The sequence below is a fragment of the Petaurus breviceps genome, unplaced genomic scaffold (genome assembly GCF_028583685.1).
Source record: "Petaurus breviceps papuanus isolate PSGF00001 unplaced genomic scaffold, PetGlider_PUasm1.0 90594, whole genome shotgun sequence".
In the NCBI taxonomy this organism is placed as follows: domain Eukaryota; kingdom Metazoa; phylum Chordata; class Mammalia; order Diprotodontia; family Petauridae; genus Petaurus; species Petaurus breviceps.
Genome location: NW_027187281.1, coordinates 2,870,922 through 2,897,284, shown reverse-complemented (window position 1 = coordinate 2,897,284; position 26,363 = coordinate 2,870,922). Strand labels below are relative to the sequence as shown.

General features: G+C 38.9%; 1 protein-coding gene across 2 annotated transcripts in view; it reads left to right on the top strand.

Annotated features, from left to right (window-relative positions):
- CDADC1 (cytidine and dCMP deaminase domain containing 1) overlaps positions 1 to 7,687 on the top strand; it is a 48,574-nt gene extending 40,887 nt beyond the window's left edge. For both annotated transcript variants that reach the window (XM_069063634.1, XM_069063633.1), the window contains 3 exons: positions 1,475 to 1,664; positions 4,759 to 4,819; positions 6,335 to 7,687. In XM_069063634.1, the coding sequence (XP_068919735.1) occupies positions 1,475 to 1,664; positions 4,759 to 4,819; positions 6,335 to 6,408 (325 nt within the window). In that variant the 3' untranslated portion in view covers positions 6,409 to 7,687. The remainder of the gene's footprint in view (positions 1 to 1,474; positions 1,665 to 4,758; positions 4,820 to 6,334) is intronic.
- Positions 7,688 to 26,363: the final 18,676 nt, after the last annotated feature.

Here is a 26,363-nt window from a genome sequence, read left to right as displayed (position 1 = left end):
GGCTCCTTGGCTAAGGCATTTTGTTTTCCAGAGGTTTTCTGATTTTTTTTCTCCTGGCAATGCGAAGTATGATGAATCTGAGCCATATTTCTCCCATTTCCTGTTTCCCATCTCCTCCCCTTGCCCAAATGAATATTCTTTCCTTCCCTTTCCCTCTACCCTGGAAGTACTTAAAGTTTTGCTTTTAGTTCACTCTACACTGTCTCTAAATATTGAATCTCCTTTGTTTCCTATATCTGTAGCAGGCTATTTCACAAAATGAAAGAGTTTGTTTTAATCCTTAAAGGATCCCTTCCATCATGGGTACTCTCTCCACCAGTGCAGATCACAGATCCCCTGCAGCTTAGTATTTGGTCTCCACTAGTGGCTTTGGCTGAAGGTCTCATTACCTGGTGATTCATTACCTTTCCAGATGTATCAAGGCTGGTGCACAGGCAGCAGAGGGCTTGTTGCTTTAGTGCTTAAAATTGAACCAGCTGATCTTGTTTTCTGTTGTCTTGTTCAGAAAACTAGGCATGTACCATCAGATGGTGAGCTCTTCAAGGCCTAGCACAGTGCCTGCCACATATTAGGTCTTTAATAAGTGCTTATCCACTGACTGACTGACTGACAGACATACTGAAATCTGGTATGATGGTGTTAACACCATTAACAGGTACAATACTGGATAAGATACTTTTCAATAATTTCAGGACAGTGTGCTAAGGCTTGTCATTCCTTGTCAGTACTAATAGTGTAGCTTAAAACAAAGAGGATTTGGAGCTGAAATCCTTATCATCTTCAGTGATGCTTCCGGGAGAACAAGGTGTGAGTGGCCTCCTTTCAGTGTTCTTACTTCCTAATCCATAGTTTATGTGCAAAAATTTGTAAGAACTTGACCTGTGAAATCTGTTCTTTTGCTTACATTTCATTACTGTGACATTTGCTGCATTTGGTGGGAGCATTGTTTTGTCATATTTAATTTTTGTGAAGTAAATTGTTAGGACAAGGATAATATGTTAGAATCAGATTATAGTAAATGCAGCTCAAAATATAAATGTAAAAAGCATGATTAAAGGTACTTACTTAGCTTTTCAAGAGGGTAGGAGTCCTTTGTTAGACTATAAACTCTCTAAACTCCACAAAGGCACAGATGAAATCTTAATCTATGTTTCTTCCATAAAACCTAGCATAGTACTCTTTATATAGTATAGGTACTAAATAAATGTTGGAATTGAACTCCCAGATCAGTGTTATTGTAAAATGATAACCCCACTGTGCTTATGATTCACTCTTTTCCCTTTTCATTTCTTTTTACATCTGCCATTTTTTTTTGTCTAGCATAATCAGAATTTGTACCAAACCTTACTGCCTCTTAAAAACTAATTTTTGTGAATGTGCTTAAATCAAATGTGCTTTTTCACCAGTAGTAAGCTTTAGTTTTCTTTAAAAACAGTAGCTTAACACCTCCCTAAGTTTTTCTTATTATTTCTAGGTGTCAAGAAATAAAACCAGAAGAAAGAAGCATGATTTTTGTGACTAAGTGCCCATGTGATGAGTGTGTGCCTTTAATTAAAGGTGCAGGCATCAAACAGATCTATGCAGGAGATGTAGATGTTGGAAAAAAGAAGGCAGACATCTCTTACATGAGGTTTGAGGAACTTGAGGGTGTTAGCAAATTTACAGTAAGTAGATGAAAGTGTTTTTTCAGCAGTGTCTTTCCCTTTGTGTGGTTAAGATATCCCCTGCGTATTTTAAAACATGACTTCCCACCTATTTTAGCATTTATGGAAACTATAGTGATTGGTTTGATTTCCTATAGAGACCCTATCTGTCCATATAGAATGTACTGTGCTGCCTTATTCATTCCCGCTCCCCCCTTCCCCCCCAGACACATTCCCTGTGCCTCAATTAGACCTTTTGTCTGGGGATAATTCTACTTCAAGCAAATTTCTTTCTTGTGTATGCACAGACATCATTGTTTTTAATCCTTTATTCTTTTTTTCTTCCAAACTCTAAACTAAGTATTTCAGAAACATTTCATTTCTTTCTCAAATGCTAAAAAAGGAAATTTACTTTAAGAAAATGTAGTTATCAGGGTGGCTAGGTGGCACATTGAGTAGATCACCGGCCCTGCAGTCAGGAGAACCTGGGTTTGGATCTGGCCTCAGACACTTCACACACACACACACACACACACACACACACACACACATACACACACACAAACTAACTGTGTGACCTTAGGCAAGTCACTTAACCCCAATTGCCCTACCCTCCCCCCTCCAAAAAAGCAAAAAAAAAAGGCAAAAAGAAAATGTAGTTATCTAGACACCTTGAGGTTTGGGGGTTTTGTTGTTGTTTTAATAAAAAATTCCAGCAAAGAATCAATGCAGTTATATCAAAAGCTCCAAAAATTCTTCTTGAGAATTCTCATTTACCGTATCATCTGCCTCATAAAACTGCTTCCCTGAAAAGCCAACTTTCTTATTAAATGTTTTTCTGTTTTAATTGTAACGATTTTTCAGCATCATTATGGGTCAGATAGATTTATTTAAGATTGTCTGGGTGCCTAAAAATCCTTGTTCCTATGGCAGAACAATGATCATAAAAATGTAGGAGGGTCAAATGACTGGAACTAGAACTTTGGTTAACGTTCTCCCTCCTCCTCTAAACAGATACTGGCCTCAACTTTTCCTCTGCCCTTTTGGGGAATATAACAGAGCTTCCACTTGCCAGCACCTGTAAACTTGGCTAGGCCAAATGCCTGACAGCCACAGGCAGCCTCTTGGCCTTTCACTCAGTACCTACTCAGTATCCTTAGACACCAAGGGCAGCTGTAGCTGCTGCTGCTAGTGAACTTCCACTTAACTTCCACTCCCAGAATTTGACTCAGGCTCCTTGGGCCAGTACAGACTGTGTGATGTCATTTCATTGACAGCTGTTGTCAGGAGCAGAGTTCAGAACCTCTGTGGGCCAAAAGTGACCATCTTATACTCCTTCAAAGTTTGTCATTGTTTACCTTTTTATCTCTAGTGGTAATTTGTGTCAAATCATTTGGTTTGCTGGCCTATAGTGAGCCCTTCTCAGTGGATTTATGGGTGTACATGTTTAGCTCACCCTCTTGCGTTCCCATCTGCCCAGCCTGTGCTTTCCAGGACTCTGGCCAGGTACTGTGTGCCAGTCCTCAGAGAGGCCACATATCCGTGGAGCAGTCATGCTAGGGCTCTTTGTTTGAATTCCGTTCAGCAAAAACTTATTACAAAGATACATGATAGTTGAATGCTTTTAAACATTAAAATGAATTGACATTACTTGTATTTTGATTATTTTTCACCATATCATTAGGAGATAATTGGTTCTGCTCTGGAATATTGCCAAACTAAGGATTGGGAAGCACTGTCTTAAACATTGATTTTATAAAGTAAATTGGTGGCCATTTCCCAGACTGCTTTTAAGTGACCCACATCAACAGATTTTCATCTTAACTAATTCCATTGTCATTAGAAAACTAAAGCACAAAACTAAAGGGCACGAAGAGCTGAGCCTGGAATCAGGAAGACCTGAGTTCAAATCCAGCCTTAGACATTGACTAGTTGTCTGACTTTGGGCAAGTCACTTCACCTTTACTCCATTTTTCTCATCTACAAAATAGGCATAATAGCACTTACCTCCCAGGGCTGTTGTGAGGATCCAATGAAATAATAATTGTAAGAAAGCTCCTGGTACATAATAGGCACTTATATAAATGTTTGTTCCCTTCCCTTTTCATTAAAGAACTGGAAGTTAAGATTGACTCTGAAACTAAATTAGATAAGGAGTCTGTTGTTTGTTTATTAAATTACTATAAAATGGGAAAGCAGTGAAGGAACATCCCCCTGTAAATGTTTTCAGAAGACGCTGAGAGGTCAGTGGACTGCCTCTCACTTTGCCCTGAGGGGATTCTCTTCCTGGGCATTGCTGTATTTTTTTATGTGGGATCCCTGAAAACTTGATGGCTTTCTTTGTTTTGAGTAGTGAAAGAGTCAGGGAGGTGAGACGAGATGGTGCCTTTTCCCACCAAGAAAAAGTTCTGCCCCAGTGCAAGCCCTGGGCACAAATTATAAAGTAGGTGAAGTTTCTATTTGACCTTTCCCTTGGCCTTGGAGACGTCCCTGTTCTCCCTGCTGTTCCCCCCAGGCACCTGATCCCCCAAGCCTGCCCTCCACTCTGGGCTTATTGCTCCCCTGTGCCGTGCTGTGCCCTTCATTGAAATTGATCTACCTTGTGTCTTGTCCCCTCAGGGCCCAAGATACCAAGCTAGCTTATGTGATAAACTAATGAGTATGTGCCCATGGAGACAGACTCCCAGGAAATGTGCATTTGAACTGTCGTTTTCTAAATTTGGTTCTTGGGTCTTTATCTGGCCCCTTAGTGACTCTAAAGATGGAAATTTCCAGCCAGGTAGGAGGGGAGGCCAGTTCTGAGACAGCCTAGTGGGTACAGCTATTTCTTGGAAAGGGAGTTGTCTCCTTTCCCCTTTGTCCAGCCTCCTGCTCTGCCCAGGAACTACTCAGAGCCCTTTTTCTTTTCTCTGGGCAAGTCCTTTCACTTCTCTGGGCCTGTTTCCTTACCTGTAAAATAAGCAAGCTTATTAGATGATCTCTAGGGGCCCTTTTAGTTGTTCCTAGGAGACAATAATAAAGCACTCTTTTCTTGTTTTTTCACCGTTTTGAAAATATGGAGTTTGCAGTACTTTTGTATTTTTTTATATCAGCGAAATGTTTGTGCCTTTTACAGTGGCAACAGAATCCCACAGAAACTCATATTCTGGGACTAAATGAGTCTGAAACCATAGAGAGTAAGTATAAGTGTCGTACTGGCAAATACCCTGTCGTTAAGTTCAATTATGCATAAATTTGGGAGCCAAATTATCTTAGGGATATTATAGAATATTTTCTCTTTACTAAGTAGATATTTGCCATATAAATGATTGATTTGATGGAGAAAGTTTTGTGTGTGGAATTAGGTGATCCAGATTTATGAGTCAAATCTATACTTTTAGGTCCAATCAATTATTATAACACAAACAAAGTAGTATCCAGTAGCAAAATCAGCTTTTTAAGTTAACAAGGAGGATAAGAAAGTTACTTCATCAAACCAGATGATGGAAATATATGCATTGTTAACAGAATAAGTTTCATTTATCCAGAATAATGGGGGGAGGGAGAGAAAGATTCTGATTAACTGAGAGTTATTCTGTGTCTCATACCTAGGTTTGCAATTTTCAAAGAATTCAAATATGATTCAGTACAACTAACACTATAGCTATACTGAAATTAATTTAATCTTGGATTCAAAAGGTACGTCAGGGCTTAAGAAGACATCCTTATATAGTGGGAAAAGAATAATTTAAAAAAGAGTTTAAAAACTTGAGTTCACACCCCAAGTGGATGCCCATGTGACTTTGGTCAATTCACCCAAACTTACTAGACCATTTACTCATCTATACAGTGAGAAAGAGAATCTCCACAGTCCCTTACAGTTCTGACATTCTGTCGCTTTCTGAGCTCCTAATGAGAGCCTTTATTATATAATTCTACAAGAATTTGAGTTATGTGAGCCTTTCGGTTGGCCACATTCTAGATCAAGGATTCTTAACCCTCAGGGTCAGTGGATAGATTTGAGGGGATCTCTATACTTGAATGGGGAAAAAATTATGTCTTTGCTTTCACTAAACTCTTCATTGAAATTTAACATTTCCTTCAATTAAGAATTGGAAACCATTATTGTGAGAAGGGCTCTAGAGGTAGGATCCCCCAAACTGTCAAAAGGGGTTAAAAACCTTTGATGTAATTAAGTATAAGCTTATGTTGCAACAAAGCAATGTTTATTTGGTAATTAGTAACTATAAATCAAACTCATCCTGCCATTGATAATGCATTTGAGAGGAATTAGGTAAAATCTACTTTATATAAAGAGTAAACTTGACTAAAAATGGCATTCTAGCCTTTGAATATTTATCAAGTTTTAGATAAATACATGTTTTAGTTAAAATAGAAACCATAACTCACAAAGTTGCAAGTTCAGGTTCCCTGAGATCAGTTGCATTTTTCACTGACTCGTGCTTGAAGGTTTGGCCATCTATTAAGTCTGAATGTTAATCCTGATGTAGAAAGGTCAAAGTGGGTTTGTTTTAACAAGCTTACTCCTGCTGCCATACAAACTGACTGGTCACTGGGATTTCTACTTCAATAGCTCAAAGTGTAAACAGAATTTTTTTAGATGTATTTTTACTCAACAATACCTTGGTCTTCCAATATTACTGTTTTAATCCAATTGCTGTGTTTATAAAACTTTTCTCCCTGTGCTTCAGATGGTGTCTTGAAGCCTAAATTAATGGATGAAGAACGTCACCAAAACAAGAAGTTATGTCTTGGAAACCACTAAAAGAAAAGAAAGTCCTGCCTGAATCAGAGGAGGCCGAGAGGATTTTTATTGCACTTTTAAAATTCATCCTTGTTGCCTCTGCAAATAAGGATGGGATTTAGGGAATAATTGACAAGTATTTTTAAGGAAGTTAATTTATTACTGGGATATGAATAATGTCAATGAGCACATTTTCATTTTAGATTTCCTTGTGTGTTTTCTAGAGTACAATACTTTTTTTTATTACACTAAATGAGGTATCACAATGAATAAGACTGTTGGGTGGCAGATTTCTGTTGATGTGGAGTTTAGGTCAGCTAGTTATCCTGGGCCAGATCCTGTAAGTGAGTAAGCTACCCATTTGAAGGGTAGCTATTTTTGTTCAGGCATGAGATTGTTTTGTAGTTAACTGCCATAAAGAAATAACTGGCAACCTCATGACCTCTAAGAGTCCCTAAAGGCCAGGTTTACTAATCAATAGTATCTGCTCCATTTTAATTGATTCTTAGAAAGTAAGGTAATTTCTGATAGACCATGATCTCCATTTTGAAAGTTTCTAAAATGGCCATTAATTATCCCCAAATCCTTTGAATTAAATACAAGTCAGATTGACTCAAATGAATTATCACTGAATTATGATGGCAGCAGGAAGAAAATATTATTCCATAACAACATTCTTGTTCATTGACATTATCTCTTAAAAGAACACTCAATGGAAAATGTTCCTCAAATTTGAGGATAATTTTAACAATAAAATATTTTAGTGTGGTAAATTCTAATGAGCACTTTAGAATTACTTATCCTGTCCTTTATTGTTCCTTATAAATGATGTTGAGTATCTCATGGCTTTGAAGTGAAAAAAGAAGACATTAGAAAAGAAACATTCACTGACATTGAGCTTGCTAGAACAATCTTAACAGCAAACACTACATGGGATTTAAGTTCCATGTCTGACTGCTCTCCTTCCCATTTTTGTTTATTGAAGAATTTCTGGAAAATTTCCTTTTGAGAGAAAGAATGATCAGCCTTAGTGCTGACCCACACTTATGAATAATGGTGGAACTACCTGGTCCCTTTTCTGTATTTTCCCAGGAGTGAGGAGGGCACATAACTGATATTCTGAAGGGCTGCCTGCTGCCTTTTGCCATCAGAGTTGTTCACCTCCAGCTCTGTCCACTTTCTTTCCACACTAGCACATGACTTTCCTAGGCTTGCCCTTCTGCCTGCCCAGTTTTCCACTTAACCTCTGCTATTTGGTTGGAGCTAATATATTCAGGCAAATACAGAGATGGAGAAGAAAGAGGATATAGTGGACGAAACAGCACACACACATGAAACATTACACTAATTATCCAGTCTTTCAAGAGGGATTTTTTTTTTAAACTAAGCTCTTTTCTGAGCGAGATTCATACTTGCTAAAATGTTCAGTATACACAAAAGTCGCTTGAACTTGTTCAGTCTCTATTTTTCATATGCATCCATGTGGGACTGGACTTGAGTTATTTTGTACCATTGAATCTTCCAACAAGAATATTTTATCAGCCAGCATTTATGGGTTGAATATGTATTTGTATGCCCAGCTTTGTCCCAGACCCTGCAAGGGGCAGATTTGCTTCAGATGCAAAAACTTAGGCTAAAGTGGTAAAAGTTCTATGTGAAATTTCCTTGGAGCCTTAATTAGAAAGGGCTAATTGATTGCCATAGCACCTAAATGGTGTTTGCTGTCACCATTATTAAGTTTAACTTACAGTTTAAAGAGGTAGTTGCCGGTGAAAGATGGCTTAAAAGGTTTCTCTTTTGCTTTCCCTATCTGGTAGGCTTTCAGGTTCAATATTACTTTCTTGAAAGTTGTTTTATCCAGGAAAAAAAGGCTTACATAGGAAATAAATTATTTGGTAAATTAATTTCATTGAAGCTTTAAGCAGACTTTTAGAAAATGAATGAGACAGAACTAAGCTATGTTCTAATTGGTGATAGAAATGGAAACAGCAGCTTTGTGTACTAGCAGCAGTGGAGATTTATTTAGCCAACAGACTTGGCTGGAGATTTTCTTCTCTGCAACATAGTAGGAGATGAGAATTTTGATTTTATTCTTTTAAATCCACTGTTGTCTGTAATGACTAAAATGAGGACACATAATACTTGAGGAATCTTTTTCCTGTTTGCTCCTCACCCCCCTTCAGCCAAATGCCAAAGACCCAGGTTCCATGGTTTTTTCCTACCACCTTGACACTGTTGAGTAAATTGGATTATATACATAATTTCATTGTAGGCCTTCTGTTACAGATTTTCTCCCCGTTTTTTCCCCTACCCACCTCCCCAATATAGCAGTCCCACAGGATATCCCCTCCTCCAGTCTGTTCTCTCCCATACCCCTTTCGACTTTTCCAGTAGATCTCTATGCCCTAGTGCCTGTATATCTTATTTCCCAATTACATATAAAATAGTATTAATAATAGTATATATATATATATGTGTGTGTGTGTGTATATCTATCTATATTTGAATATTTTATTTTAAAACTTTGAATTCTAAATTCATTCCCTTCCTCCCTTGACACCCACCCTTACTGGGAAGATAAGCAGTTCAGTATAGGTTGTACATGTGTGGCTAATGCAAAACAATAACATAGTAGATATATTGTAAAAGACTGACTATATTTCTCTCCCTCCTATCCCACCTCCCACTTGTTCTATTCTCTACTTTGATCCTGTCCCTTTTCAAAAGTGGGTGCTTCCAATTTTCCTCCCCCCCAGGCTGCCCTCCCTTCCATTATCCCCCCTCTCGTCCCCTTCCCCGCCCCCTACTCTCCTGGAGGGTGAGAACCCTATTTAGTGTGTATTTCATTCCCTCCTCAAGCCAAATTCAATGGGAATAAGTTTGACCCATTCCCTTTTGCCTTCCTATTCTTCCCCTCCATTGTAACCATTTTCCCTTGCCTCTTCTATGTAAGATAGTTTACCCGATTCTGTCTCTCCTAATCTCCTCTCATTATATCACTCTCTCACCTATTAATTTCACCTTTTAAGTATCATCCCTTCCTGTTAAGTTGGTCCTGTGCCCTCTATCTATGTATACCTGTAAACATATATATACACACATTCACATATGTATTCATAAGCCCATATATATATTTCTATTCCCTTCAACTACTCAGAAGTTTCATCAGTTACAATTATTGTTTTTCCATGTAGGAATGTTAATAGTTCAACTTTGATAAGTTCCTTATGGTTTCTTTTCCCTGTTTACCTTCTCATGCTTCTCTTGCTTCTTTTATCTGAATGTCAAATTTTCTATTCAATTCTGTTTTTCTCAGCAAGAATGCTTGAAAGTCCTCCATTCCACTAAATGACCATATTTTCCCCTGAAACATGATATTAAGTTTTGCTGGGTAGGTGACTCTTGGTTTTAATCCCAGCTCTTTTGCCCTCCGGAATATCATATTCCAAGCCCTTCGATCCCTCAGTGTAGAAGCTGCCAGATCCTGGGTTATCCTGATTGTGTTTCCACAATATTCAAATTGTTTCTTCCTGGCTGCTTGTAATATTCCCTCCTTAATCTGGGAATTCTGGAACATGGCTATAATATTCCTAGAAGTTTTCTTTTTGGGATCTTCTTCAGGAGGTGATCAGTGGATTCTTTCAACCTCTGTTTGGCCCTCTGGTTCTAAAACATCAGGGCAGTTTTCTTTGAGAATTTCCTGGAGGATGATTTCTAAGTTCTTACTTTGATCATGGCTTTCAGGTAGTCCAATAATTTTTAAATTATCTCTCCTGGATCTATTTTCCAGGTCAGTGGTTTTTCCCATGAGATGTTTCACATTGCTTTCTATTCTTTCATTTGTTTGGATCTGTTTAACAGCATCTTGATTTCTCGTAAAGTCATTAGCTTCCATTTGCTCCAGTCTAAGTCTGAAGCAATGATTCTCCTCAGTGAGCTTTTGGGATTCTTTTTCCATCTGGCAAATTCAGCTTTTTAAGGCATTCTTCTCCTCATTGCCTTTTTGAGCCTCTGAGTTAGTCTGTTTTTCCAGGTGTTATTTTCCTCAGTCAGGCTGTTGACTCTCATTTCATAATTTTCTTGCATCGTTCTCATTTGCCTTTCCAATTTTTCCTCCACTTCTCTTATCTGCCTCTTAAGGTCCTCTGTGGCCTGTAATCAGCTCATATTTTCGTTTGAAGCTTTTAGTGCAAGAGTTCTGACTTCACTGTCTTCCTCCTGTTCCATGCTTTGCTCCTTTTTGTCCCCAAAATAGCAATCTAATGTTGGGTTCTTCTGTCTGCTTTGTTTCCTTTGCCTGGTCATGTCGCCCCTCAGTCACCTGACCTCTGGGCTTTTTGCCACAGCAGTACTCTGCCACCAGACAGGGGAGCTTTTGTCCCAAATGCTGGGGTTTTGTCAGCTGCCGGAGGTATTAGATGGGTGCCCTCTCTGAGGTCTCCACATGCTCTGGCAAACTGGACATACACCCCAGGACCTCCACCCTAGACTACAATCCACATCCAAGCAGGTTAAAGCAAGAGCGATTACCCTTCAGACTGGTGCTTGGTCCCCCTACACTCTGCAGGCCAGGAGCTAAAGCTGCCACGTGGTGCTGGCTGGCTGTGTGAGTGGCTCAGTGGCTTCTCACCCTGGGGGCAAAAGCCTACACGCTCCCACTTTCTGGGCCCTAAAGTCCAGACTGCATTGACCTCTCACTTTGTCCTTCACATCTATGTGTTGATAAATCTGGAAACGGCCACAGCTGCTGCTGATCTGGAGTCCCTCTGGCCGGTGGCTGGTCAGGCCCACCCTGGGGCTAAAGCCTCAGCCTGGGGCTGGGCTCAGCTCCCAGAGCGCTGAGCTGGCCGATTCTCTGTCCTCGGCAAGAGGTTAGCTTCTCTGTGTCATTTTGTGGGTTCTGCACCTCCAAAGTTTGTTTAGAGTCCCCTTTTTACATGGATTGGGGAAGGTGGAAGGCAGAGCCTCGGGGAGGTCCTGCTTCTACTCTGCCATCTTGACTCCGCCCCCCTCCCACCCCACCCCTCCCACCCCCAATTGTAGGCCTTCTGGAACTTCTGCCTCAGTTGGGAGGCTTTCTTTCTCAGATGATTTTTTTTCACTGGAGAATATAGGATGTCTGTTATCTTTCCTTGTTTCATATTGAGAAATAGAATCCTAGTAGGTAGAATTTAGTCTGTGTTCAGAGTTGCCTATATATTGTAAAATGAGCATGAGTTTTAAGCTAAGAACTGCTCAAAATTCCATCTGGATGTGGCATCAGAAGTCCAGTCATTCTTGTCCTAGGGTGGTTGCACTTGATTTACATCAGTTTTAATTTTGGATTATAAATGCCAGGGAAATCAGCTCAAGACTCCCAGACCAAAGGCATATAAGGCTATCAGGAATAATTGTGCATTAATCAGTCCAGCTCAGTCTTGCAGACAGAGCACAGTAAATGATTTCCAGGACATCATCCTTAAAGGGTATGGGCCTAAAAGAAATCTAGGTACAAGCAAATACATATTTTAATCAACATGGAAATTCAATCCCACAGTTGCAGTAAATTCTTTAGGCTACTGACACTTTAACATATCCATTAACCATAGGAAGGACTACTAAAGAATTTTTAGGCAATGAACTTTTAAAAACTAGCTTTGAGGCTGGTGATGTCTAGAGCCACAGTATTTTATACCTATTAGTGTATTCAGATTGGGTTGGGGTCACAATTAGACACTGTTTTGAAGTCACATTTCTAACCTCAGGAGGTATGTAGAAATGTTGGTAAGTGCAAGAATCTGCCTTGCATCTTAGAGCAAACATTTTTACTACTAAGATGACTAACCTTTCCTGCTGTCTCCTGAATAAATAGTTCCTGGGCCCTATGGGCAGACATCCTACCTAACCAGTATACATATGGTAGCTGTTCCTACTCTATTAAGCTGTAATAAGGTGCTTAAAACATGAAAATGAGTGTTATTAAACTTTCGGTGCCAGACAAACTTCAGTTTGCCAGAAGCACAGAGAGATTCTATCCTTCAGAATGACCACTGTCCAGCAGCTTACTTGGTGTAAGCCTTGGATTTGCTTATGTACACATGGATCTCTGGCAGGTGTTTTCTTTTTAAAGTCCTGATGTAAACTTTGAGGGGAATGCATACTCTTGATATGTTGAAATTCTTTGGAATTGTGGCATTGTTCCTATGTACTTTTTCCCCCATTGTGTCCCATTTAAGCATCACCAGCAAGTTCAGGTTTAAAGGGGTCTGCTTTAAACTGGAATTTCAATATCCAGTTTCATAAAATGATTGTCATCATGTTCAGGTAATACTTCCATGTCAAATACATAGTGTTCCCTCATAATGTATACACACTTTGGTTGTTCATAGCTGCTCTATTTTCTGAAAAAGAAAAGATGTTAGCGTTAAGGGCTACATTTTGGGGTAACATCTTGTTCAGTCCCAGAAAGTAAAAGGGCCAAAATAAAGTATCATCCTAAAATAATTCCTGTAATTTTTTTTTCCTTTTAAAATGCCTTTGGAGAAAAAAAAAAGAATTTTATGTGAGGATGATGGTCATCTCCCTGCCTATTTTGGTGAAGGGGACCAAAAAAGCAACATGTGGTTGTGCTTCAACTTTTCAAAATGGAGGGAATCACTAACATTTTTAATGGGCTAGTCATATTATCATTTTTGAAAGGGGGCAAAATTAATGCTGCCAGACACTTACTTGATTTGCACACTTGCAAACCAATACCTCACTCTCCATTCAAACCTAGTTTTTTATGAACATTTTTATAAACCATTTTCAGATTTTTTTCTAAATCAATCAACTTTTCAAATGTCCATCCAATGAAAGAGTATTTTTAAAATCAAAACTAAGTATCTAACTTATGCACAGAAATCTCTGGGGAATAGAGAGCTGGTGCTGAGTTCCTGATAAAGAATTTCTTATATCCTTTTTTTTTTCTAAAATAACTTTATTACAAACTTAGGACTCTCAACAACATAAACTAGAAGCAGAAAGAATAAAATCATGAAATCCAAATACTTTGGTTGAAAAATTGAAAAATTCTTCATATGAATTTAAACAAAATAATACTTTGATCTGACCTGAGATTTCTTTTCCATATGTGAACTTAAAAAAAGTTACTTGCCCTTGTTTTTTTTCTATTCAGCCAGAATTCATGTGACTACTATTTCTACTTTCCACACTTTGTATGTCTTCTTTTTTTTTTATACTCCTCAGGCTTTTTTTTAATGGGACAATGGTGTCCCATTGTTTGTGGAACAATAGTATCATTAAATAGAGATAAATGTATTCAGTCACACTTCAGTTGCTGGTCACCAAGGTTGTCTGAGGTTTTTGCAGAAATCCCATTGAAAGTGAATCAGCCCCAGCCTTCAGGTTGCTCTTACTCTATCCCTTGCACACAATGGACACTCAATAAACGCTTTTTGGTAATATTAGATATATTAAAGACCTATTTTTTAGTTCTTATGTAAATTTTATCTAAAGTGGGGATTATTTTCTATCACCATCATAATTTCTTTTTCTTTTTTTTTGAAGCAAACTACCATATTTTTGACTAGGCAACCATTCTGCTATAATATTTGTGTGCTCCCTGGGGAGCATATAATGTTATAGAGGTGCACATATGTCTTCCAAATGGGATGAGGATGAAATTATGAACACTTGTTAAATTATAGCTGATGCGTCCTTTTTAAAAAATGACTATTTGGAATAAATTTACACCAAAGTGACTATTCCTAATTCTGACTCTTTACAATTGTGGCTTTTTTTTTTAAAGGGCTTTAAAATTCATGTGTTTCCCTGCTGTTCCTGTGTGTGTGTGTGTGTGTGTGTGTGTGTGTGTGTTGTGTGACCATTGCCACTAGAATTAGTTTAATTCTTTAGCAACATTCCAAAGTGTTGACATTGGCTGTTCTCTAGCCTTGGCTGAAAAACAGCTCATGTCGAGGTTGCTTTCCTTACAGGTATTTTTAACTAGATCATAAAATGCTAAGAGACAAATAGCAAACTTTGCTTTTACATTGAATCTCATCATGTATGGGAGATGGAATTGTTTTATCTTTTCTGAAGGTTCAATCTAGTATAATTTTAATTCTGAAGGGAAATAACAAACTTCAGTGTTTATATAAAAACATGGTCACATAATGTTCATGTAAGGAAAAAGAATTTCAGCTTCTATCTGTATTTAAATTGATATCCATCTTGTCTGTCTTGTGATAATGGTGGTTAGTAAAAGGTTGAGAGTTGCAATTTTCTGCTAATAAATGATCATTTATGACAGTTTGAGGTCTCAAGTCATTGTGCCTTTTCTTTCATGATGAAAATTCTTTCCCCAAAGTATAAACCAATAATGGAATCATAGATTTAGTTCTGGAAGGGACTTTAGAGGTCACCATCTACCTTTCTCATTTTACTAGTGAGGAAACAAGTTCAGAGAAATGCTTGTACTAGGATAGTAAAGGGAAGAGCTGAGATCCCAAGAGGTAGCACTCTCCTCCAATCTAGCACTTTTCTCACTGCTGTTAAAATTCCACATTTGTATTACACTTCAAGGTCTGCAAAGCTTATGCGCATTAGCTCATTATATCCTCCCAACTCTCAGATATATAGATGCTATGTACCATAATCTCCATTTTACAAATGAGTCAACTAAGACTCAGGCTAATTGACTTGTCCAGGGTCACAGAATGGTGTTTCTGATTCCAAGTCCAATACTATCCACTCTGCCCTACTTAACATTACCAGTCAAGAATATGATTCCCCCAGATCATCCTTGGCTTTCCCAAAGCTCTTTTTCTCATTATGTTTTCTTTTTGACCCAACAAACTAATGTTAAAACCATTAGTGCATGTCTGTGTCAGGCACTTGCTCACAGAATCTCATCTGTTTTAAGTTTCCCTCTGAGTTAACCAGTGAGCCACAAATCCCAAATAAGGTGGCCTTGGCAGTGATCGACTTCCTCCAGAAGCCCATTGTCTTTGTGAATGGTAACTCACCATGTCCAGCAGAACCAGAAATGTTCTTCTGTTTTGAGCTATTGAACCATTACAGACCCAGGAAAAGTATACTGACATAGCTAATATATTTGGTGAGTTAATAATAGTGTTTCTCAGTTGTCAATATGTTTATCCCCAAAATCCACTGGATGTTGAGGGGGGAAAAAGGGAGCCCTGGAAAGGAGAGGAAAGTTTTGGAAGCCTGAAGGGAATAACATTAAACCATTTGCTAGGGAAAACACAGTTCTTTCCAGAAGGACATAAGCCTGCTCGAGCAACTGGCGTCTATCCCCGACCGCATTGGGTGAAACCAAAGAAAAGTTGGCTAGCCGGTTATTTTCACACTACATACCCTACTACCCATGAAAGGCTGGCATCAATGAGTACTTCAAGGACACAAGAACACCAAACTGGCTTGATTAGAGGGGAACCAGGAACTGCCTGATGACCTTTTTTTTTTTTCTCAGACTGAATGGATGGAGCAGCTGCCCAACCCCCTAACTCAAGAAACAAAGCTATACCTGAGGAGACCTGGGAGCATGCGCCTCATTATAACGCACAGGGGCTGCAGAGCCAAGACCACATTGGCCCTTAACACGATTTCATCGTTTACCCAGGTGGTGAGGTGGTTACTATTCATATTTTAGCTGCTGGCAAATTTTCTGTTTGGATAAGGACAATGGGCTACAGTTTTCCTGTTGCTGATGCCATGTTCCCAGAATCCACCATGCAAGCCACAGAGAAAGCTTTTCCAAACTAGAACTGAGCTTTTAGCAAATAGAAATGCATGTTTTTCCTGTTCTGCTTTCCCATTTTTAAAAAATTGATTCCTCTTAGAAAGAGACAGGTACCAACAAATTCAAGCTTCGTTCCAAACCCAAGCTCAGTCTCCCCAAATAGTTGAACATGAATAGAACTTTATAAAGTGGTTGGCATTGAGGGTACACCAGACCCTCTCAAACTTTATAAGATCTCTAAGAAGTTATTACCACTACCGTCCATTATATGTGAACTGAATTTTGTTGTCATTGAAAGTTGTTTTTATTTATGGTTTATTGGTAAATGTTAAGGGACTGCTTTGTATTTTGTGACAGTGAGAAGGTGCTTAATATATCTACACAGATAAGTATGGTTTGAGGTAGGATATGACAAGAATTAAGAAGGGATTTAGACAAAGTGCTGTAAGAAATTCAAGGCAGGAGATATCATTTTCAGCTGGGGGCTGAAAAATAATTTCTCAAGTGATAACCTTGGAAGCAAGTAAATGACGGTTCTTTTCCTTTCATTTCCACCCAATGGGACACTACTGCTGAGGTGAAAATTGAGGCCCATGGGGAATAGGATGAATACAGGTCCAACTAGAGTGGCATTTGGCACCCTGATTTTTGGCTTCTGCTGAATTCAGTGTGCTTTTAAAAGATATCATGAAGGCTCAAAATACCTACTGGGGTATTAAGAAGAAAGAAATATCTTTGTGTTACAGAAACCAAAACAGAATCTGAGGGTTGAGGGGACTAATCCCTCAGGGACAAAAGTCAATGCCAGAGTGGATTAAAAAAAACAGACACAGGTGTCCTGTCTCCCAGACAGAGCTCTATTCCCAAGACACAGAGCCCTGAAGTCAAGGAGTTTTTGCAAGGGATTCACAAATCCACAAATAAGCAACTAGACCTAAAGATGGAATGAATAGTGTGGGTGGAGGATATATTTTTCAAATGTAAGTAAATGCAGTTGTGATCAATGCAGTGGAAGAGTATATAGAGCATTGGTCTTGGAGAGGGGAGATATAGTTTAATACCCAACCTAGATACTTACTAGGTATGAGATCATGAACATGTGACTTGTCCTGATCATGAGTAACTTAGTGGAGTCTCTGTTTTCTCATCTACAACATGATAGACATACCCAATTAGAAGGAAAATCCACATCTCACCTACCTTACAGAGTTATTACAAGAAAAGTACTTGCACATCTAAGTTCAAATCTGTCATCAGATACTCACTAGCTGTGTGACCCTGGGCAAGTCATTTAACGTGTCTGCCTCTGTTTCCTCATATGTAAAATAAGGATAATAATAGCACCTCCCTCCCAGAGTTGTCCTGAGGAATAAATGAAATAGTATTTGTGAACACTTGAATAATGGCTAATGCATAGTAGGTTCTCTATAAATGCTAACTATCATTATTATTTTCTTTAAGTGCTTTGTAAAAGTTATTAACAGATTCATAATAGCCCTTTATTTTAATTATATTTAAAAGACTTTAATAATATTCATTCTATATGTCTTTTTTTTTCTTTGCCTTTTGGAGGGCAATTGGGGTTAAGTAACTTGCCCAAGGTTACACGGCTAGTTTCTTTGTGTGGGTATTAAGTGTCTGAGTCCTGAACCGAACTTGGGTCCTCCTGACTCCCGGGCTGGCACTTTACTCACTGCACCACCTAGCCGCCCCCTCATTCTATATTTCTTAATCAATTGATACTCCCATTAGAATGCAAGCTCCTTGAGAACTGGGACTGATCTTTTTGTTTGTTTTGTTTTTGCATTTCTTTGTATTTCCAAAACAGTGACTGTTACATAGTAGGCATTTAATAAATGCTGTCCTAGGCCATCTGTCAGTAGAGCACATTCCTTATAACCATCTCCTAGAGGCCCACTGCCAAGTCACCTCAATTCTCAGAGGCCAAAAAAACCAATTGACAAGCAGTACTTTTTTTTTTTTGTATTTTTTTTTTCTTTTTACAAGGTGGTCCTTCTGGGCTACTGGGCAGAATCCATTGGATTTGAGAACTCAAAGCTAAGACATCAGTGCAAAAGGACTGAGCTGAAAACACTCCACTTCCACAAGCAGTACTCCTTGTCTTTCAATACTACCTCCAGGCCATTCCTCTACCATCATCCCTCGATGAATTTTCCTTTTAAATTTTTTTCATGAACTTGATATTATCATACATAAACTTTTCACTATACAAAGACCAAAAGAGTGAATTATATATGAAACTATGAATTTTAATTATATATAGTTTGGTTTATTAACATTTTACATGGTAGTAAAAAAAATCACCTTTTTGTGTCTCCTTTTGAAAATTTTTTTGCATTTTAAAAAGTGTTTTTATTGATACTCTCTTTTGCATCTTTAACACTACCTATAATTCAGCCCCCCATTCATAAGAACTTTCAATACCACATCAAGAGGAAGACCTTATGAGTGAATTTTCAATTTCTTCAGTTTCTTCCTCCAAAAGGACTCTTTTTCCATTTACCTAAAGCCATGTTTAAGCTTTTCCAAATACCTATAAGATCTTCTCTCGTCCTATATACCCAATTACACTTTCATTTTTCTACTCCCTTTAACTGCGAAACTTTTTGAAGAAGTCTCCAGTCCCACTTGCTCATTATCTCTTACCCCCTGGCAATCTGCCTACCACTACTTCCTCTGTGAACCTACATAATTGCATCATTCTTCAGCCTGCTGGTAATCTCACCGAGGTGGGCACCCTCTACAATGATGTAGATGTAGGTGCTGATGGAGAACCTTTCCATTCTGTGTGACTCTAATTCATTCTTTCAGTCCTCTACAGGGAGCCCACCCAACAATCTGAGGGCCTTCCTCTCGATATATTTCCATTGCTTGGCCACAAAATGAACACACATATCCTCCGTTCAGTTATCTTTTCCTCTGGCTACTTGGCTGGCCCATGATTACCTCCTTCTCTGGTTCGTATTTTTTACATGGCTTCTCCCGCACAATGTACTGCAGTCTGATTCTACCCACTGTGCACTGCCCTGTAGGTGACCTGGAATTTTAATTATCAAGAGGCTGTGGTATTCCATGCTTTGCATCCTTATGATATCACTGGAGAACACTTGTATTCAAAAGATTTATTTCAGAGAGAAGCCTGGGGCCATGGTGAGTGCAGCACAATTTCCCAAGAGCAACCCAGTTCATTGTCTGTATGCGGCCTGTGTTCAAGAAATATGTGCCAATGGATCTGTTCTGTGTGAGCTATCTGTCCCATGGCATTTCAGTCTGGATGATAGTATCATAAAAGCAATAGAACAGCATATATATACGAATGCCCTGTGATTTTACACAGGCTTCCTTTAGATATAGTGGATTTACAAGATTATGGATAGGTAAGATGGTGAATCATTCATTTCTTGGCTAGGGATATAACTCTTATTCTGTTGGAAAATATGATCTGCTTTGATCCAGCCTAAGATTGGAATGCACCATGGCAAAATTTAGGGACAATTTATTGGTTTAAAGTGTTGGATCTTATGAATAGGATGGAAATATGTTTTGTATTGCACATGTATACTTTATATCCAATTGCTTACCATCTCTGGGAGGGAGGACAGGAAGAACGGAGGGAAAAAATTTGTAACTCGAAAAAATTTTTTAAAATGAATGTTAAAAGTTGTCTTTACATATGATTGGCAAAAATAAAATAAATGTGATTAAAAAAATAAATTTAAAAAAGTTTGACAGACAGCAAATAACGTAGGGCCATATTTATTTTAGTCACTAGAGGGCAGCATCATTCCTAAATGGATAAAGTTGCTGGTCTAGACAATTTGCCTCTTCTTTGGCTTCTTCAAACCATGATTTTGCACAAACTATGATTGCCCCTTTGGACACGGGCATTCTTACCTCTCCACTATCAGCTAACTAGATATATGGATAGTTCTCTATGTGTAAAAATATACATATCTTCTTAAAGTGACAATATTTTAACAAAAATGACCATGACTGATAACACATCAATCATCATCACGGTGATTACCACCGCCATCATTATTATCATAACAGTAACTACCACTTATGTAGAGCTTTAAGTTTTGCAAAGTGCTTTATAAATATTATCTTATCTGATTCTCACCACAATCCTGGAAGGTAGGCACTATTATCATCTTCATTTTGCAGGTAAGGAAACTGAGGCAGAAAGAAGTTAAGTGACTTGCTCAGGGTCACACAATTAGTAAGTATATAAGGGAGGCTTTGAACATAGATTTGCTTGACACATGATTGGTGTCACACATTTCATTGGCGAAAGACACCCCTAGTGGAGAGGATGTAGGAAGTGAAGGAAAAAGGGCTAAAGGAAAGAACACTGTCGAAATAGCCAGACCCAGGAGCATAACAAGCAAAAGTCACCCACATATGAGTTGGAGGAAGAATCGTCAGAAAGGTAGGAAAAGACCCAAGAGACTACATGTCATGGTAGTCAAGGGAGAAGTAAGTTAGTTTCAAAAAAGGCAAGAGAGTCTAATAATGTTAAATATCAAAAGAAAGTCAGAGAATGAGGCCTGGGAAAATGCTATTAAATTCAGCGATTTGGATGTCATTTGTACCCTCTCCAAGACTATTTTTAAAATGTCATTTTTGTCCAATCACATGTAAAAGCAAATTTTAACATTCATTTAAAAAAAAGTTTTGAGTTTCAAATTTTCTCCCTCCCTCTTCAATCTCCCCTTCCCTGAGACAGTAAGCAATTGATGTAGGTTATAGATGTGCAATCATGTAAAACATATTTCCGTATTAATCATGGTGTGAAAGAAGACACAGACCAAAAGAAAAAAAACATGGAAAAAATAAAGTGAAAAAAAGTATGCCTCAATCTGCATTCAGACTCCATCAGTTCTTTCTCTGGAGGTGGGTGGCATTTTTTCATCATGAGTCCTTTGGAATTATCTTGGATGATTGTATTCCTGAGAACAGCTAAATCATGCATAGTTAATCATTTTACAATGTTACTGTTACTTGTGCAATGTTCTGGTTTTCCTAATTTCACTTTGCATCAGTTCATGTAAGTATTTCCAGTTTTTTCTGAAATCCAGGGCACTGTTTTAATGGTGGCGTGGAAGCAGAAGTCAAATGACAAGCTCTGGAGATAACGGATGCTTATGAAGATTATACAATTGGTATAGGCAACTTGTTGAAAAAAAAATTTCTCTGGGAAAAAGAGAGAAATAGAGTGGTAATTATCCAGGCAAGATAGAAGGACAAAGTGACTTTTTTTTCAAGATATGAAAGAGCTGTTCATGTTTGGCAGTAAACAGGTGAGCTTCCTGGGACAAAGACAAAAGATGGAGTAGGAAGTGATAATTGAAGAGGCCATTAGCTGATGAAGAGGAACTTGGAAATGAAGTCAGGGGACAGAAATAGGTTGACCTGGAACATGAAAGATTGAAGAAAGGAAGATAAGATGAGTCTTTGTTATAAAGTAGTTTTATTAACAGATAGATACAAGGTAAGGGGCTCTCCAATACTTGGTAAAGTGAATGGGGACCTCCTGGCACTAGGAGCCCAGGTGAAGGGGCACATATGTTGAGGGGGAGAGGAGAGGAAGTAAGGAAGCTTGTGCCTGTTCACTGATTTCCACAGTAGAGTAGGAGGCCATCTTCTGCTATTTAAAGGATTGTCATGTTGAAAGAATTAAATTTTTCTATTGGTTTCTTTCTTTCTTCTTTCTTTTGCTTTTTGGAGGAAAATTGGGGTTAAGTGACTTGCCCAAAGTCACACGGCTAGTAATTGTGTCCAGTGTCTGAGGTCGGATTTGAACTCAGGTCCTCTTGACTCCAGGGCCAGTGCTCTATTCACTGGGCCACCTAGCTGCCCCCCCCCCAAAGTTATTGCTGCTTTATGCTTTTACCCTACAGTTTTTTCCCCTTTATCTCTTTTACCCGCACCACTGAACCTTTCCTTATATCAAATAAAAATATTTAAACCAAGTCAGCCTAGCTTCCCAAAGTGTTCATACACATGAAGAGGCATTCGTTTTTCTTTAATTTGTGCAGAAAGCAAGAATTAGAACCAGTGGATGGAAGTAAAGGAGGATGACTTTGGCTTGCCAGGATGAAAACTTCCCTAAAAGTCAGAGTTGTTCAAAAATGGAATGGGTTGCCCCCTAGAGAAGTGAGTTTCCTATGTCTAGGAAAGGGGAGGCTAAACACCTGTTTGTATAAAAGATTCATATTTCAGATAGGATTTGGGCTAGAATGACCTCTAAGGTGTCTTCCAACTCTTAAGAGTCTATGACTCTGGGGCAGCTAGGCAGCACAGTAGATAGCACACCAGCCCTAGAGTATCCAGCCTCAGACACTAGACACTTAATAGCTGTGTGACCTTGGGCAAGTCACTTAACCCCATTGCCTTGCAACAACAACAAAGAATTTATGACTCTAACAGGTAACAGTCCTGCGAATATCGATTGAACTATTTCCAGATGAGATCAAACCTAACCCATCGACATGTCTTCACAAATTACTTGGCCAAGAGACTGACTAGGTGACCACTAGATGACGATCGGGATCTTGAATTTTTCTAGTAATGGAATCGGGAGTTTTTAGGGCTCTTGGATGGGTCTCTTGGCCATCACATGTCCCTGTGTCCCTTTGGGTGTCAGCTTTCTGATTTTGTAGGTAACTTCCAAGCAGGGATTCGAACTGACATAGCAATTTGACCAATATGAAAGAAGAATAAAGTGAATCTTAGCTGAGAGCAAATGGGATTCTGTGGGAGGTGAAGGACAAAGCCACAGATGAGGTTCGCCCCTCCCTTTCCACGCCCCTTTGACAGGACAGAGTCTCATTCATAAAAGCTGAGGAAGGTCATTGCCATGTGAAAGTCACACTCCATGCCCAGAAAAGTGTAGTTTTTTTTCCCCCAATAGAACAGTATACAGTCCTTGCCTTGCCTCCTTCCCCCAAGGCCTCCTTAGATTACAGAGCCTCCATTCTATTCTATGCCCGCCCAAGAGACCTACTCACCATGGCCAGGGCTGCTGTGGGAAATGCCATTGGTGTGAATCCAATAAGGCTGGCAGGGAGTTAACCCTTTGCCTTTTCCCGAGAGCAATCTAATAGGACTGTCAGTGTCAACGCAGTCGTTTTCATAATTGTTGATGAACAAACTATCATGGTTTTACAGACAATAAGAAAAAAATAAAATGTCAGAAGCCCAGTGGTGAGATTTTGGTGAGATAGAAAACTAGTCCATAGGACTTCAGCTTTTTATTGGGTAGAACAGTCAATCATTTTGCCGACTGAATCATCCCCCTCACCTCCCATCTTTTTTTTTTTTTTTTTGCTTCCTTTTTTTTTGGAGAGGGGAAGGTATGGCAATTGTTGTTAAGCCCAAGGTCACACAGCTAGTTTTGTATTAAGTGTCTGAGGCTGGATTTGAACTCAGGTCCTCCTGATTCCAGGGCCGGAGCTCTATTCACTGCTCCACCTAGCCTCCCCCCTCCCATCCTTTAAAGCCCAACTCAGAAACTCCTTCACTGAGATTTTCCTGATGCCTCTTGTTGGTAAACAGTTCCCCAGCTTGGGCTCACATAATACTTCTGTAACTCACTTATCCTGTGTTCTTGGGTATTTGTGATCATCTGTCATTTAGAAACATTAGACTGCCCTCTGTACCCAACAGTGGTTGCACTCAGTGGGTACTTAATAAATGTTGGTGGAATTGAATAATTTGGGAGTGGAGAGAAAAATAGGCAGATTTACATATATATATGCATATATACACACATATACATACGTGCACACATACATATATCTCCACTGCTCTGCATAGCAGACCTATGACTCTCCATTGTGTGATTGGCTCCCCATCAGTTGATCACAAATCTTCTCTCCTATTTCCTTTAACAAGAAACACATAAGCATTTGATTTTATCATCAAAGCCACTGGGAGGGAGAAAAACAAGGGATGCATATTGTGATAGGTGGATAACTGGTGAACTCATCAAAGGTGGGAAGAAAAATTTGCAAGTGTGATCAAAGTAGGAATGATATGGAAAGATAAATGCATAAAACTGACAAAGTGCAAAATAGTTAAGAGCTTGAGCTTTTCTTGGAGGTAGAGAAAGGAATAGACTTGTTTAGCAGCTAATAACAGTAATAGTAATAAAGGCAGCTAGATGGCCACATGGATGGAGAGCTGGGTCTGGAGTCAGGAAGACCTGATTTCAGATTCAGCCTCAGACACTTACTACCTGTGTGACCCTGGGTGAGTCATTAACCTCTGTCTGCCTCAGTTTCCTTATCTGTAAAATGGGTATAATAGTAGCACCTACCTCCCAGTGTTACTATGAGGATCAAATGAGGTAATGTTTGTAAAGCACTTAGCACAGTGCCTGATACACATAAGGCAGGGGAAAAGAATGCATAAGTATTTATTAAGAGCCTTCTATGTCCCACAGTGCTTTACAGATACCCAGCCTGTGCTAAGTGTTTTACATTAGATACTCACAAATGTGACATGGCTATCCCTTTCCACATTGTGACTCTACCCATCAGTTTTTTGGGTTTTTTGCTTTTTGGAGGGGTGAAGGCAGGAGTTAAGTGACTTGCCCAAGGTCACACAGCTAGGTTTTTGTGTTAAGTGTCTGAGGCCGTATTTGAACTCAGGTTCTTCTGACTCCAGGGCCAGTGCTCTAATTCATTTGTATCACCTAGCTGCCCCTATCCATCACAGTTTTGATATGTTGTGGGTCTGCATAAGCAATTAAATGGAAATTTTTCAAGAGTTTGGCAGAAGCTGCAGGCAACATGCAAAGGCCCAGCACGTGACATAGAAAAATACTTAATCCAAATTTTACAATAAGGTACTGTAAACACCCCATAAAAGAAAAAGAAAAAAATCCAGCCTTCTTTTCTGGTACAAAGGGAGGAAATAAAATTTTATGTGGATTTTCCAGATCGTGGGAGTGCCACACCCTTTGCCCTCACCCACAATGTGGAAAGGATAACTGTATTCCACATTTGATCCTTATATAGATGCCATATAAATGCTAGTTATTATTATCTGATATTTGCATAACACTTTACACATAACTTATCTGAATTTCATAACCAACCTCTGAAATATCAACTACCATCATCCCCATTTCACACAGAATCTGAAGGTCAGAGAAGTTAAACGATTTCCCTGTGGTCACACAGCTAGGAAGTGCTGGAGGAAGAATTCACACAGGAGAGTCTTCCTGACTCTCTTCCTAATTCAATCCACTCTGCCAAGTCTCAGGCCTTTCAAGTTCAAAAAGAGGAAAAACTCACCAAAAATGTCTCATAACTTCTATTGTGAAGGAAAGATAGTAATAATTACTAATAGCACCACGGCAGTATTTTCCTACAGAGGGCCTGCCCCTTCCCTTAAATGCCCCCCAACAAATTATGTATTGACTTTATGGCAGTATATTTACTGACAAATGTGTAAAGGGGTTGGACCTTTTAACATGTCAATATTAGCTCATTGGTTTATCTATGATGAAAAAGTTGCCACCAAAGATTTCAGGGTGTTTTCAATGTGAAAATGGAGGGGCTGCCAGCTACATTGGTGTTAGAAAATGAGGATTAATCACATCTAATAAAAAGAAGCCATAAAGAAAACAGTACAGAATTTCAGAGTTAGCAAAGTGAAGTCTCCTCTAGAACAAGTATATATACATATGGATTTAAAATATATACCTGGGTCAGTGAACTTGTGTCTTTAAAAACTTATATTTGAGGGGTGGCTAGGTGGTGCAGTGAATAGAGCACTGGCCCTGGAGTCAGGAGGACCTGAGTTCAAATGCAGCCTCAGGCACTTGACACTTATTAGCTGTGTGACCTTGGGCAAGTCACTTAACCCCAATTGCCCTGCCCTCCCCCCTCCAAAAAAAGCAAAAACAGCAAATTAAAAAAAAATATATATATATATATATTTGATAACTATTCAATATAATTGCTTTCCTTTATAATTTTATGTCTTATTTAATGCATTTAAAAATGTTATTTTAACAGATCACCAAAAGGGTCCATGACACAAAAAAGAGGAAGAATCACTGAACTTGAATTACAAAATACCAAAAATTAGGAAGGGGTTTATCTTTTTGCCAGCCTTCTATCTACGGAGCAAATTCTTTTCAGTTGAGTACTCCCTGTTCCTGTAAAGCTCTTAAGATTTTACAATCTCAAGTCAA